This window comes from Nycticebus coucang, chromosome 17 (genome assembly GCF_027406575.1).
Source record: "Nycticebus coucang isolate mNycCou1 chromosome 17, mNycCou1.pri, whole genome shotgun sequence".
Lineage (NCBI taxonomy): Eukaryota > Metazoa > Chordata > Mammalia > Primates > Lorisidae > Nycticebus > Nycticebus coucang.
Window position 1 is genome coordinate 80403905 of NC_069796.1, and position 14498 is coordinate 80418402.

General features: G+C 45.8%; 1 protein-coding gene and 1 pseudogene across 1 annotated transcript in view; one reads left to right on the plus strand and one right to left on the minus strand.

Annotated features, from left to right (window-relative positions):
- Window positions 1–957: 957 nt before the first annotated feature.
- LOC128569148 (small nuclear ribonucleoprotein-associated protein B-like) lies at window positions 958–3997 on the minus strand (annotated as a pseudogene).
- FAF2 (Fas associated factor family member 2) overlaps window positions 3994–14498 on the plus strand; it is a 91554-nt gene continuing 81049 nt past the window's right edge. Inside the window, exon 1 of the mRNA XM_053567257.1 lies at window positions 3994–4157. Within this exon, the coding sequence (XP_053423232.1) occupies window positions 4095–4157 (63 nt within the window). The 5' untranslated portion in view covers window positions 3994–4094. The remainder of the gene's footprint in view (window positions 4158–14498) is intronic.

Here is a 14498-nt window from a genome sequence, read left to right on the forward strand (position 1 = left end):
TATCTTAGTAGCATCTGGTTTAGAGCTGGGCTCAGAATAAGCACTAAAGAAATATTTGTTGAATGAATTTCTAAAATCTATAGATGAATATAATTAACAAATCTATCAAAAAGATATTCAGCACTGGCACAGTGGCTCACGCCTCTAATCCTACCACTCTGGGACCCCAGGGCAGACAGATCCTTTGAGCTCAGGATTTTGAGACCAACTTGAGCAAGACTGAGATCCCATCTCTACAAAGAAAAAAAAAAGCTGGGTGTTGTGGCAGGGGAGGCTGAGGCAGAAGTCTCACGTGAACCCAGGAAATTTGAGGTTGTTGGGAGCTAGGGTAACACCATGGCATTATGTCTCAAAAAAAAAAAAAAGACATTCAGAATACTCCAAAACTTCACTGTCCAATATACTTACCATTATCATTATCCACATCTGGCAAACGAACCTTAAATTGTTTTTAAAGGAAAACAGCAAACCTATAATAGGTAATGCTTTCTATACTTTTCATCTTAAACTTACCAAAAAATGCTTAAATTTCTTCCAAGTTCTGCTTCTCCATGACAAACAGAGACCATAAGGGTTTTGCCTCGGTGCAGGCTGGCAGCTCCTGACTTGTAATTACAGTTGACTAGCAGAATAATTCTGTCTTTTTTTTTTTTTTTTGAGGCAAAGTCTGAGACAGTCGCCCTGGGTCGCGTGTCATGGCATCATAGCTCACAGCAACCTCCAACTCAGGCTCAAGTGATCCTCTTGCCTCAGTTTTCCTATTTTTAGTAGAGACGGGGTCTTGCTTTTCTTTTTTTTTTTTTATTCTCTTACGAGTTTATTATAAACCAGTTTCATAGGCCACCAGGAAATAAAAGGACTATGTACAGTCTTACGGGAAACAGGCAGGGAGCTGAGGAGGGCCAAGATCAGTCTAGGGCCTTGGTCGGCACATTCCCAGAGGAGGGGGCCCTGTAAGGGAAACCAGACAATCCGGTGAGACTCCTCGAACAACAGCCTAACAAACAGGTCTGTGGGAACGTGGCCCTGAGGAATGGAGCCCACGCCTCTGTGGAGCTACTTCCATAACTCTGTGGCCAAGGGTCAAAGAAGGCCTCGCATCCCTGGGGGAGGAGGCCGCATCCCTGGAGGGGGCATGCCCATTGGAGTCCCTCCTCCAGGGGGAATTCCCACTAGGGGACCCATGGGAGGCCTCATACCAGGAGGCGGGCGCATCATGCCTGGAGGGGGTGCCCCTTGACCCATAGGTGGGAGAGGACCTCCATGGCCAGGTTGGGGCCCCTGCAATACTAGCTGTGGTAGCAGCTGCAGCAGTGGCCACAGTACCTCTTCCTTGTGGGGTCATCACCTGTTGGGATGGCCCACCAACCCAACAGACTGGCCCAGCAAGTCCTGCAGGAGCCTGGGGCATGGGAACCCAAGCAGGGATTCCTCGGCCAGCGGCCCTGCCAATCCCTGGACCCCCAGCAGCTCCAGCAAGTGGCACTCGGGCAATACCCGTATCTTTAGGAGGTGGTCCCTCTACTGTCATAAAGACCAGGTTCTCCTCTTGTAGCAGCACCAGGCCAAGGACTCGTTTCTTTTTTTTTTGAGATAAGAGCCTCAAGCTGTCGCCCTGGGTAGAGAGCTGTGGCATCACAGCTCACAGCAACCTCCAACTCCTGGGTTCAAGTGATCTCTTGCCTCAGCCTCCCAAGTAGCTTGGGACCATAGGCGCCTGCTACAACACCGGGCTATTTTTTGGTTGCAGCTGTCATTGTTCTTTGGCGGGCCCAGGCTGAATTCGAACCCGCCAGCTCAGGTGTATGTGGCTGGCGCCTTAGCCACTTGAGCCAAAGGCGCCGAGCCCAAGGACTCATTTTTCTTCCCTCTCAGCTTGTTTGGAGTTCTTAGGCTTGATTTTTCTGAACTCATCACAGTCACAAAGGATCAAATTCATATGCTTGTCGAAAGCCTTGAAGGTGCAGATGAAGATGGGGCCATCTTGCAGGATGCACCTCATCCTGTAGTCGATATGCTGCAGCATCTTGCTGCTCTTGCCCACGGTCATGGTGGCGGTTCTGATGGCTTTGATTCCCACCAGATTGCCTCTGGAGAGGCCTAGTCACCCAGTGGCAGCCGAATTCCCGCCACCCGGGTCTCACTTTTCTCAAGTTGGTCTCAAACTCATGAGTTCAAGCAATCCACTATCCTCAGCCTCCTTGAGTACTAGGATTACAGGAATGGATCCTGGGCCTGGCCTGTAGGTGCTTTTTAAAGTAATGGGCAATCTCTTAAGCCCAAGAGTTTGAGGTTGCTGTGAGCTGTGATGCCACGGTCCTCTACCAAGGGTGACAAAGTGAGATTCTGTCTCAAAAAAGAAGAAAATAATAATGGTCAGTTTGGGCAATACTGATCTTTCATGGAAGTCATTGGTTACAGCTAAAAGGCTGAAACCACTACTCCTTACTTATAGAACTTCAATTTTCAAAGCCCTTCCTGTCTTCTGTCTCACTTGATCAACCTTACGAAGTGGCAAGGGGTCTACAATGGACAGTGGCTCCTAGAAGCTTGGCTGCTTTGCTGGGAGTCACAAAGAGTCAGTGGAAAGGTGTGTACAAGACCCCGACCTCTTTGCCTCTCCAAGGCCTTCTGAAAAGTGGACAGAGGCGGATGGTAGAAGATACGTGGCAATTGGCTCAGCACCTGTAGCTCAAGCAGCCAAGGTGCCAGCCACACACACCAGAGCTGGTGGGTTTGAATCCAGTCCAGGCCAGCCAAACAATGACAACTACAACCAAAAAATAGCTGGGTGTTGTATATGTGCTGCCGAAGCGAGCACAACAGCTGGGTGTTGTGATGGGCGTCTGTAGTCCCAGCTAGCCGGGAGGCAGAGGCAAGAGAATCACTTAAGCCCAGGAGTTGGAAGTTGCTGTGAGCTGTGACACTACGGCACTCTACCCAGGGCGATAGCTTGAGGTTCTGTCTCAAAAAAAGAAAAGAAAAGAAAAGAAAAGGATGTGGCAATTAAAAAAGAGAGATCTAAAGGAAAGTAGTTTGTTACTTATTTATGTCCTTAATTTTTATTTATTTTTTTAAGGGAACTGGTGGACTAGAAAAGGCAAGGAAATTGCAGAGGAAAGCAGACATTGAGGACTGGTTATATGACAGTGGAAACAGCATACAGACAGCTTAAGGGATGGCCTCCCAGACGAAGGAGCAGAGGCGGCGTTTGCAGGTTGCTGGTAATTTCAATCACCAAAGGCAAAATAGAGCCCAAGCGGTTTGTCCAAAGATGTCAGCACTTTGCAAGGTGGCATTTATAACCCGACCCTAGGTCTCCTGATCCCAGCGAAGACATCTTTCTTCCGCCTGCCACAGGGCCAAGGAGCAGGGTCCGCAGCACTAAATGTAGAGAAACCTGAGACGCCTGAGGCAGGGGTGAGCAAACGCTGGGCCGAGGCTCAGCTCCAATCCAGCCAGATGGATGTAAATATCTGCGGAAAGCCGGGAACACCGTTAACTATCAAAGACCCCGGGAGCCCGGCCCAGCCAGTGACCCTGACACAGCAATTTAAACGCAGCGAAAGCCTTCCCACGGCTTTCCGTTCGACAGCAGGGTTTGGAAATGGCCCACCAGGATTCTGGGACTTTCGGAACCTCTCGAGAAATGTTCAAAAGCTTTTGGAAACGTAGAGACATCAAACAGCCGGTGTTACAGAAACGCCACAATTTCCGGAGAAACTTTCGGGAATATCCGAGATTACCGGAAAATAGTCTGGGAACAGTCGAAACAAGCCGAGTGCCATTCGAGACATTCCGGAGCTTCTCGAGGCACTTTCGGATACGGTCAGCTCTGCAATCTAGTCCTGAATCTTAGGTCTCTGGCAGAGCCGTACGAAGCCTAAATTGTACCGACAAGCCGTCGGCAGTTTCCGGAAGTGTTCGGGATGGGCTTGAGAGTGGAGCCCCCTGACGGCCGGCTGCCGGGAGCGGCCAGAGCGCGCAGACGCGGTTGCTTGCCCGCGGTCGTTCAGACCGGATGTGGTTAAGGCTGACGTCAGTTCCGGCGGGTGACGGTGCGGACGGGTCAGGAGCGTAGAGGCGGCGGCAAAATGGCGGCGCCTGAGGAGCGGGATCTAACCCAGGAGCAGACAGAGAAGCTGCTGCAGTTTCAGGTAGCAGCGAATACCCGGTGCAGCAAGTGCCGCCGCAGGATAGGGAGTGGGCCCTTGTAGGAGCGCAGAACTCTCCTCAGATTGGGCCTAGATCCTTCTCAAACCAGCGAGTGATTCCCCCCTCCCCCCAGACGCCAACTGCCTTGATTCTCCCGGCCCCCGAGTCTTCCCTAGTCTTCCAGCCATCGCTGCGGTCTAAGTCATCTCCTCTGTGTCCCTCTGCCCTCAGCGGGTCAGCTTCCGCGGTTTCCTTTAGCAGAGTCAGTCCTCAGCCATCCTTTCCAGCCAGGTTACTGGGTGGATCATGACTTCATCTGCCGGAGATGCTTAATCCCCACCGCTGAGCTGGCGTCAGTTCGAGTTTGTGGAAAATCTCTAATACCATTTTCACAAACATTTGCTGAGAGCAGATTAAATACCAGATTCGTGTTGGGCGCTCTGGCGTTTGGCAGGGGGCACCTACACGCAGTCTTGGTCCCAGCCCTAGAGGTTTGGGAGGACACCACGTGAGGAACAATGCATAGTTATAACTACCATCGGTGGCTTCCGACAGGGTATATTCCTAGACGCCAGTGATTGTACTTCAGGAGAGTGGTAACTTGCAGGAATGTTATGTTTGTGCAGCATGTTGTGTTAAGAACACTACACTAATCACTTACCTCTGAGCTGGAGAATCTGGTTGGAGACCACCAGGGTGGGTAACCTTGGCATTTGTTACCAGTTTCCTTTTCTCTGAAATGCATGTCTTAAAAAATCTACTCCCTGAAAATGTCCTGGAAATCAATCAGATGAGCTATCGATATCAGAAGGAATTTGTAAAATGTGCCAAATATTCATTAATTTAACAATATACCTGAAGAACTTTAGTGCTCAAGCACTGGTAGGTAGAATCCCATCTACTATTTAAGATGTTTTAAGTACTTTGCTAAGCGACTTATCGTACATAATCTCATTCGATACTTACAACCCTAAGAGGTTCATACTGTTCATTTTACAGATGAAGGATAATGAAGGATGTCAGGCTTAAGAAATGTCTGTCACTATTTTTTTTTAATTTTAGATTAATGTGAGGGTACAAACAGCTGTGTTACAATGTTTGTAGCCTGTCATATTTAAAGCCAGATCCATCTTTATGGAACCTTTCCCAGGTTTTTTACTTGTGTGCTGTATCACTTAGATAAGTACCAGCTAGGAGTAGAATACAAATGCTGTGATATAAGTCTGATTATTTGGGGAGGGGGCTATGTTCTCTCATTTTTGTAATTTCCTTGATTAGCTTTCACTGTAATTTCAAAGTGTTTTTTTTTTTTTTTGGTTTTTGGCCAGGGCTGGGTTTGAACCCGCCACCTCTGGCATATGGGACCGGCGCCCTACTCCTTGAGCCACAGGTGCCGCCCAATTTCAAAGTGTTTTTAACCCATTTTAAGTTGGGCAATAGGTTGAAAGTGTATAAATGGAAGAATACTATTGTGGACATTTGATTGGAATTTTTTTTTTGTGGTTTTTGGCCGGGGCTGGGTTTGAACCCAGCACCTCCGGCATATGGGACCAGCGCCCTACTCCTTGAGCTACAGGCGCCGCCCTTGATTGGAATTTTTAATAGAGAAATTAATGACAGCAAATTAGAATTAAAGAATGAATAAACAGCAGCCAGCTTTCACTTCCTGGTAGCGGACCAATTTCAAAGTCTTGTTTAACTTTGATAGATTATTTTTCCCCTAGAATAGCGGTTCTCAACCTCTGGGTCGCAACCCAGTTTGCGGCATTAGGAAGGTTGAGAACCACTGCCCTAGAAACTCTTAAGAGGTAAGCCACTATGTTTAAGTGTAATAAAATGATGTGAGTTATAAAGCATGATGTACTGATTCTCAGACTGGAAGAACATGAGAATGAATTATGGCATTTCTGAGGTGAATTTTGTTTTCAGTGTACATCTATATTATAGGAGATTGGTAGCAGGTTCTAGTTGTATTCAGATTGCTTTATGAAATTGGATTGAGGGAAAAATACTTTACATTTATGTGTTCTAGAAGCAATTGCTGAATCAGATTCATTGCCATTTAAGCACAGGTGTTAAGCATTACGCCAGGCATTAAGATAGATTGACTCTTTTTGTTTGTTTGTTTTTGAGGCAGAGTCTCAAGCTGTCGCCCCTTGGTGGAGTGCCATGGTGTCACAGCTCATAGCAACCTCAAACTCCTGGGCTTAAGCCATTCTTTTTCCTCAGCCTCCTAAGTAGCTGGGACTACAGGCACCTGCCACAGTGCCTGGCTATTTTTTTTTTTTTTTTTATTTGTAGAGACTATACCGCCCTCAGTAGAGTGCCGTGACGTCACACAGCTCACAGCAACCTCCAGCTCTTGGGCTTACGCGATTCTTCTGCCTCAGCCTTCCGAGCAGCTGGGATTTCAGGCGCCCGCCACAACGCCCGGCTATTTTTTGTTGTTGTTGCAGTTTGGCCGGGGCTGGGCTTGAACCCACCACCCTCGACATATGGGGCCTGCGCCCTACTCACTGAGCCACAGGTGCTGCCCCTGGCTATTTTTTTGTTGCAGTTGTCATTGTCATTTAGCTGGCCTGGGCCAGGTTTGTACTCGCCAGCCTCAGTGTATGTAGCCAGAGCCATAACCCCTGTGCTACAGGCGCCAAGCTGATAGATTGACTCTTAGAAACTTTTTTGTATAACACTGTAGAAAGTTAATCCTTGTTCATTTTATTAATGAAGAAACAAGTTAAGAGAGATCATATTACTTGCACAAGTAGTAAGTGGAAGAGATTTAGAAATCTATTTCCATAACTATCTTATCTAACCTAATGGAGAAGCCAAGTACATATCATGAATAATGAGTATCCTGCAACATATTAGTGTTCTTAATGCAATATGTATTTTAAAAAAGTGCTGTGGCAGCTTAGGGAAGGGTAGGAGTATTGATGTAGGGGATAAGGATGGCTTAGCAATTAACATTTAAGTATTCTACTATGTCTTAGGCACACTGTTAGGTAATTTCTAACTATTATGCTTAATCCTAACAGTTGCGATATAAAATACTATAGGTGGTATGCCTTTTTCCAGGTAAGGAAGCAAATATCTACTGATGTATTTGCTCAAAGTCATTAAACTCTTAAGTAGTAGAATTCTGGTGGGTCTGGATCTGGACTTAAGGACTGGGCTCTTACTACTGTATCTTGCTACTTTGAAGGAGGAATAGCATTTCAGCAGGTGTTGAATAGGAGGACCTTCAAAGCTGAGGGAACAGCTTGTACAAGGTATGGAGATGGACAAGTGTGGAGTGTATCTGTAGTGATGGATTTAGAGAATTGAAATGGAAAATAAGAGTAGAAAGGTAAATTAGAGCCAGAATTTGGAGGCTTTTCAGTACTGCACAGTGGCTTAAACTTTAATCTGTAGGTGTGGGAAGCCATCAGAGGATATTTCAACTACAGAGTGACAATACTAGGTTTCAGGTTTGCTTCATTAACAATGCAGAGCTTATGCTTGGGATCTCCACAGGAGTCAGGACAGAGTGTGGTGACACTGCTAGGAGCTGGTTTTGGATGTGTTTCTTTCTATATTGAAATTAGTGAAAGTAAAATATTTTCTTGTTTTCACTTATTTTCTGACATGAGATTTATTGAAATTCTCCAAGATATATTTATTATGTTTCTCAGTCCATTTGATGTCATCTAAGATTTTTTTCTGTGGTTCTCCATTTTCCTGTTTGTTTTGGAACCAATTGGATATGAGTAACGATTGTATACTTAAATTGTTTCACATGGGAAAGAATAGGGAGGAACATAGGTTTTAAGAAGAGTTAATGCAAAAGTAAAAAAGATGCTCTGCGCTTGTAGCTCAGCAGCTTAGGGCACCAGCAACATACACTGGAGCTGGTGGGTTTGAATCCAGCCTGGGCCTGCCAAACAACACTGTCAACTACAACCAAAAAGTAGCTGGGCATTGTGGCAGGCGCCTATAGTCCCTTCTACTTGGGAGGCTGAGGTAAGAGAATCGCTTAAGCCCAAGAGTTTGAGGTTGCTCTGAGCTATGACGCTGTGGCACTCTACTCAGGGCGACAGCTTGAGACTGTCTCAAAAAAAAAAAAAGAGTTAATGCATGTGGAAGGACATTTTTAATGGAATCCATTTCTCCAAGTTTCCAAATATTTCAAACTCCCCTAGTGCCTTGGTGCTTGAACACTTATAGAGGGATGACATGGGCGGCGCCTGTGGCTCAGTGAGTTCGCACCGGCCCTATATACCGACGGTGGTGGGTTTAAACTGGCCCCCGCCAAACTGCAACAAAAAAATTAGCCGGGTGTTAAAAAAAAAAAAAAAAATGGGGCGGCGTCTGTGGCTCAAGGAGTAGGGCGCCAATCCCATATGCCGGAGGTGGTGGGTTCAAACCCAGCCCCGGCCAAAAACCACAAAAAAAAAAAAAAAATAGCCGGGTGTTGTGGCAGGCACCTGTAGTCCCAGCTGCTTGGAAGGCTGAGGCAAGAGAGTCACCTAAGCCCAAGAGCTGGAGGTTGCTGTGAGCTGTGACCCTATGGCACTCTACTGAGGGCAACAAAGTGAAACTCTTGTCTCTAAAAAAAAGAGGGAGGGAGGGATAACATGGACAGAGAGAGAGGAAATAGAGGGAGCTATGCATAGTGAGCAGAGGAAGAAATGATCCCTTTACTATTAGCAAAAGAGTAAGAAGTTTTGGGCAGCACCCACAGCTCAGTGGGTAGGGCGCTGGCCACATACACCGAGGCTGGAGGGTTTGAACCCAGCCCAGGCCAGCTAAAGCAACAGTGACAGCTGCAACAAAATAAATTAATTAAATAAATTAAAAATAAAATAGGGCGGTGCCCGTGGCTCAAGGAGTAGGATGCCAGCCCCAAATACTGGAGGTGGTGGGTTCAAACCGGGCCCTGGCCAAGAACTACAAAAAAAAAAAAGAGAGAGTAAGAAGTTTCTCTCCTTTTAAGTGGATGTGAAGGTGTGACTCTCATTTCTCTTAAAATGCAGGAAGCCTGGGGCGGCGCCTGGGGCTCAGTGAACAGGGCGCTGGCCCCATATACTGAGGGTGGCGGGTTCAAACCCGGCCCCGGCCAAACTGCAACAAAAAAATAGCCGGGCGTTGTGGCGGGCGCCTGTAGTCCTAGCTACTTGGGAGGCTGAGGCAAGAGAATCGCTTAAGCCCAGGAGTTGGAGGTTGCTGTGAGCTGTCTGACGCCACAGCACTCTACTGAGGGCGATAAAGTGAAACTCTGTCTCTACAAAAAAAAAAAAAAAAAAAAAAAAATGCAGGAAGCCTGAACTTTGGGCTACAGAATATAACTCATTTTGAAGATCTTCCTTTTGTCTTTGTCTTGACTATGATAATGCAGGCGTCCTCAAACTTTTTAAACGGGGCCAATTCACTGTCCCTCAGACCATTGGAGGGCTGGACTATAGTTTAAAAAAAAACTATGAACAAATTCCTATGCACACTGCACATATCTTATTTTGAAGTAAAAAACAAAACGGGAACAAATACAATCACACTGCCTCATGTGTCCTGTAGGGTGCAGTTTGAGGGTCCCTGAAAGGGGAAAAAAATACAGGGTGCTTTTTGTTTATGTATTTAAAAAAAAATTATAGGCTTGACGCCCATAGCTCAGTGGTTAGGGCACCAGCCCCATGCACCAGGGTTGGCAGGTTTGAACCCAGCCCTGGCCTGCTAAATAACAATGATGACAACAACAACAATTAAAAAAAAAAAATAGCTGGGCGTTGTGGCCGGCATCTATAGTCCCAGCTATTTGGGAGGCTGAGGCAAGAAAATTGCTTAAGCCCAAAAGTTTGAGGTTGCTGTGAGCTGTGACGCCATAGCACTCTACTGAGGGCAACATAATGAGACTCTGTCTCAAAAAAAAAAAAATTAAAAAGAAAAGTAAAATCTGAGATTTTTGCCAGGGGATTTGGTATTGTAGAGAAAACAGTTTTGAAACTCCAGGCAAACATGAATTTACCTTTCAACTTAGCTTCTGGTGAATTCTGCAGTCTTGAATAAGTTCATTCTTTGGATCTCTTTCCTCTTTTCAGTTGGAAGAATTTTACAGCATTCCTTTTTTGTTTGTTTGTTTTTGAGACAGAGCCTCAAGCTGTTACCCTGGGTAGAGTGCTGTGGCATCACAGCTCACAGCAATCTCCAATTCCTGGGCTCAAGCGAGTCTCCTGCCTCCACCTCCCAAGTAGCTGGGACTACAGGCGCCCACCACAACACCTGGCTATTTTTCGGTTGCAGTAGTCATTGTTGTTTGGCATCCCTGGGCTGGATTCGAACCCACCAGCTCAGGTGTATGTGGCTGGTGCTTTAGCTGCTTGAGCCACAGGTGCCAAGCCTCTTTTTCTTTTTTATGTTAAAAAAACGTACCAAATTATACATGCTTGTTGCAAATTAGCAGCATACATTTGTATTTTTAAAAAGTAATTGAATCTTATCTCCATTATCCTAATTCTTTTTTTTTTTTTTGAGGCAGAGTCTCACTATGTCACCCTCAGTAGAGTGCTGTGGTGTCACAGCTCATGGCAACCTCAAACTCTTGGGCTTAAGTGATTTTTTTTTTTTTCTTTTTTGTAGAGACAGAGTCTCACTGAACTGCCCTCGGGTAGAGTGCCGTGGCGTCACACGGCTCACAGCACCCTCTAACTCTTGGGTTACACGATTCTCTTGCCTCAGCCTCCTAAGCAGCTGGGACTACAGGCGCCCGCCACAATGCCCAGCTATTTTTTTGTTGTTGTTGCAGTTTGGCCGGGGCTGGGTTTGAACCCGCCACCCTTGGCATATGGGGCCGGCGCCCTACTCACTGAGCCACAGGTGCCGCCCGGGCTTATGTGATTCTCTTGCCTCGGCCTCCCAAGTAGCTGGGACTACAGGCACTGGCTACATCCCTGTTTTTTGTTGTAGTTGTCGTCCTTGTTTAGCAGGCCCGGGCTGAAATCAACCCACCAGCCTCAGTGTATGTGGCTGATGCCGTAACCACTGTGCTACAGGCACCAAGCCCCATCATCCTAATTCTAGGTTTGTTATGTCTTTGTATTCTTTTGTGTTAGAATTATAGGTGAGTTGGGCAGCACCAGGGCTCAGTGAGTAGGGCGCTGGTTCCATATACTGAGGGTGGTGGGTTCAAACCCAGCCCCGACCAAATTGCAACAAAAAAAATAGCCAGGTGTTGTGGCAGGTGCCTGTAGTCCCAGCTATTTGGGAGGCTGAAGCAAGAGAATCGCCTAATCCCAAGCGCTGGAGGTTGCTGTGAGCTGTGATGCCATGGTACTCTACCGAGGGCGACAAAATGAGACTCTGTCTCTTAAAAAAAAAAAAAAAAAGAATGGTAGGTGTGAACCACCACACCCAGCCTTTGTTCTGTATATACAGACACATAAACTAATATTGAAGCTATCTTACTAAACTTCACTTGAATGATGAATTGGAACAGATATCTTCTATTTCCTAAGGCCTTTTTTCTATAATGTACTTAAGTGTTTCTGCTCTCACCAGTTGAAGTGTATTATTATTATTATTATTATTTATTATTTTTTTTTTTTTGACAGAGAGGATCTTATTCTGTCATCTTAGGTTGGAGTGTATAAGAGCCATTTATGGCCAGGATCCATGGCTCAGCCTGTAATCCCAACCAACACTTTGTGAGACTGAGGCTGGAGGATCACTTGAGGCCAGGAGTTCCAGATCAGCCTAGGCAAAAATAGTGAGAATCTGTTTCTTTTTTTTTTTTTTTTTGGCCGGGGCTGGGTTTGAACCTGCCACCTCCGGCATATGGGGCCGGCACCCTACCCACAGGTGCCGCCCGAGAATCTGTTTCTTAAAACAAAAAAAAAAATCAAAATTAGCCTGGCATGGTAGTTCGTGCCTATAGTCCTCTCTACTCAAGAAGCAGGAAGATTGCTTGAGCCCAGGAGTTTGAGGTTACACTGGTCTGTAACAACACCTATACTCTAGCCAGCTGGCATTAGAGTGAGACCCTATATCAGAAAAAAGAAAAAGCCGGGGCGGCGCCTGTGGCTCAGTGAGTAGGGTGCCAGCCCCATATGCCGAGGGTGGCGGGTTCAAACTCAGCCCCGGCCAAACTGCAACAAAAAAATAGCCGGGCGTTGTGGCGGGCGCCTGTAGTCCCAGCTGCTCGGGAGGCTGAGGCAAGAGAATCGCGTCAGCCCAAGAGTTAGAGGTTGCTGTGAGCTGTGTGACGTCATGGCACTCTACCCGAGGGCGGTACAGTGAGACTCTGTCTCTACAAAAAAAAAAAGAAAAAGCCAATCATATTTGCTTCTTTGGAAACATAGTATGTGCTGGTTATATTTGTGGCATAAAGTTAATTAAATTAAAAATTGCATAAACGAATAAAATACCCGTGCAAAAAGTTTTCTTTTATAACTAAATTAGATGCTTTAGAATGGCTCTGTAAGGACAAATTGCTAAAACAAATAAACAAAATGCCATTTAGTTAGATATGGGCAAGATAACTGTAAATGACTCTGGGAAAAAATCATTGAGATAGTGAATTGTGTGCTTAATGCTTGGCAAGTGTTTAAGGTTGCACACTTAAAGAAATGAAAACAATGTGGTTTATGCTAGAAAAATCCAAGGAATGCCTTTGGACCCATTTTCTTAAAAAAAAAATGAGTAGACTTATTAAAAGATTGCTGTGTAAGTGTATATACTTTATGTTAAAGTTAAATATTTAATCTGTAGGATTTTTTTTGTTTTTTTCTTTAATTTGACTTTCAATTGGCTATTTTTAATTGAGACGGAGTCTCACTTTGTGGCTCTCGGTAGAATGCCATGGCATCACAGCTCACAGCAACCTCCAACTCTTGGGCTGAAACCACTCTCTTGCCTCAGCCTCTCAAGTAGCTGGGACTACAGGTGCCTGCCACAATGCTCAGTTTTTTTTTGTTGTTTTTTTTTTTGTAGAGACAGGGACTCACTCTGGCTCAGGCTGGTCTTGAACCTCTGAGCTCAGGACAGTCCACCCGCTTCAGCCTCCCAGAGTGCTAGGATTACAGACAGGCATGAGCCATCACACCTGGCCTCTATAGAATATTTTTATAGGATCCTTTTATTCCTCAATTTGAGCAACTTTTTTCTTTCTCCTTTTTCTTTCTTTTTTTTTTTTTTTTGAGACAGAGTGCCATTGTGTTGCTCTTGGTAGAGTGCTGTGGCATCACAGCTCACAGCAACCTTAAACTCTTGGGCTTAAGCGATTTTCTTGCCTCAGCCTCCCAAGTAGCTGGGACTATAGGCACCTGCCAAAATGCCCAGCTATTTTTTTGGTTGTGGTTGTTGTTTGGCAGGCTCAGCCAGGCTTCAAACCTGCCACCTCTGGTGTATGTGGCTGGCGCCCTAGCTGCTGAGCTATAGGTGTCAAGCCAATTTGAGCGACTTTTCAATTAATTAGTTATGGGACTTATTGGTAAGAACTTATGTCTTATCTCGAGAGATGATCATATTAGTCAGTGTAGCATGGTAAGTGGTCTTGAAGACTGACTGGTATAAGACTGCCTGGATTTAAGTCCTAGCTTCTGTAGTTACTAACTTTGTGACCTGGAGCAAGTTACTTAACCTCTCTATGGCACAAGTGTCTTCATCTATAGGTACAAGTGTCCAACCTGTGGGCAGCAGGCTTCATGCTGATTTTGTGAGGACTTTTTTTGCTTATCTGTGGTGTCAGGTATCATGAAAAGTATTCATGGACCTTTTTTTTTTTTTTGCTGATCAGCTTCCATTAGTGTTTGTGTATTTAATGCGGGGCCCAAGACAACTCTTATTTTTCTGATGTGAGACATGGGGGTTGGAGGGGGGAAGGTTGGACACCCCTAATAGATTAATATCTATAGACTAAAATTAAATACTTCATAGGATTGTTTCAGTAATTTGATTAATAGTAAATATATTTAAATCACTAGCACTTGAATGGTAAACATTATTACTTTGTAGCTTTTAAAAACATTGATGGAGGGTGGCGCCTGTGGCTCAGTGAGTAGGGCGCCGGCCCCATATGCCGAGGGTGGCGGGTTCAAACCCAGCCCCGGCCAAACTGCAACAAAAAAATAGCCGGGTGCTGTGGCGGGCACCTGTAGTCCCAGCTGCTCGGGAGGCTGAGGCAAGAGAATCGCTTAAGCCCAGGAGCTGGAGGTTGCTGTGAGCTGTGTGATGCCACGGCACTCTACCAAGGGCCATAAAGTGAGACTATGTCTCTACAAAAAAAAAAAAAAGATTGATGGATGAGGGCGGCGCCTGTGGCTCATTCGGTAAGGCGCCAGCCCCATATACCGAGGGTGGCGGGTTCAAACCCGGCC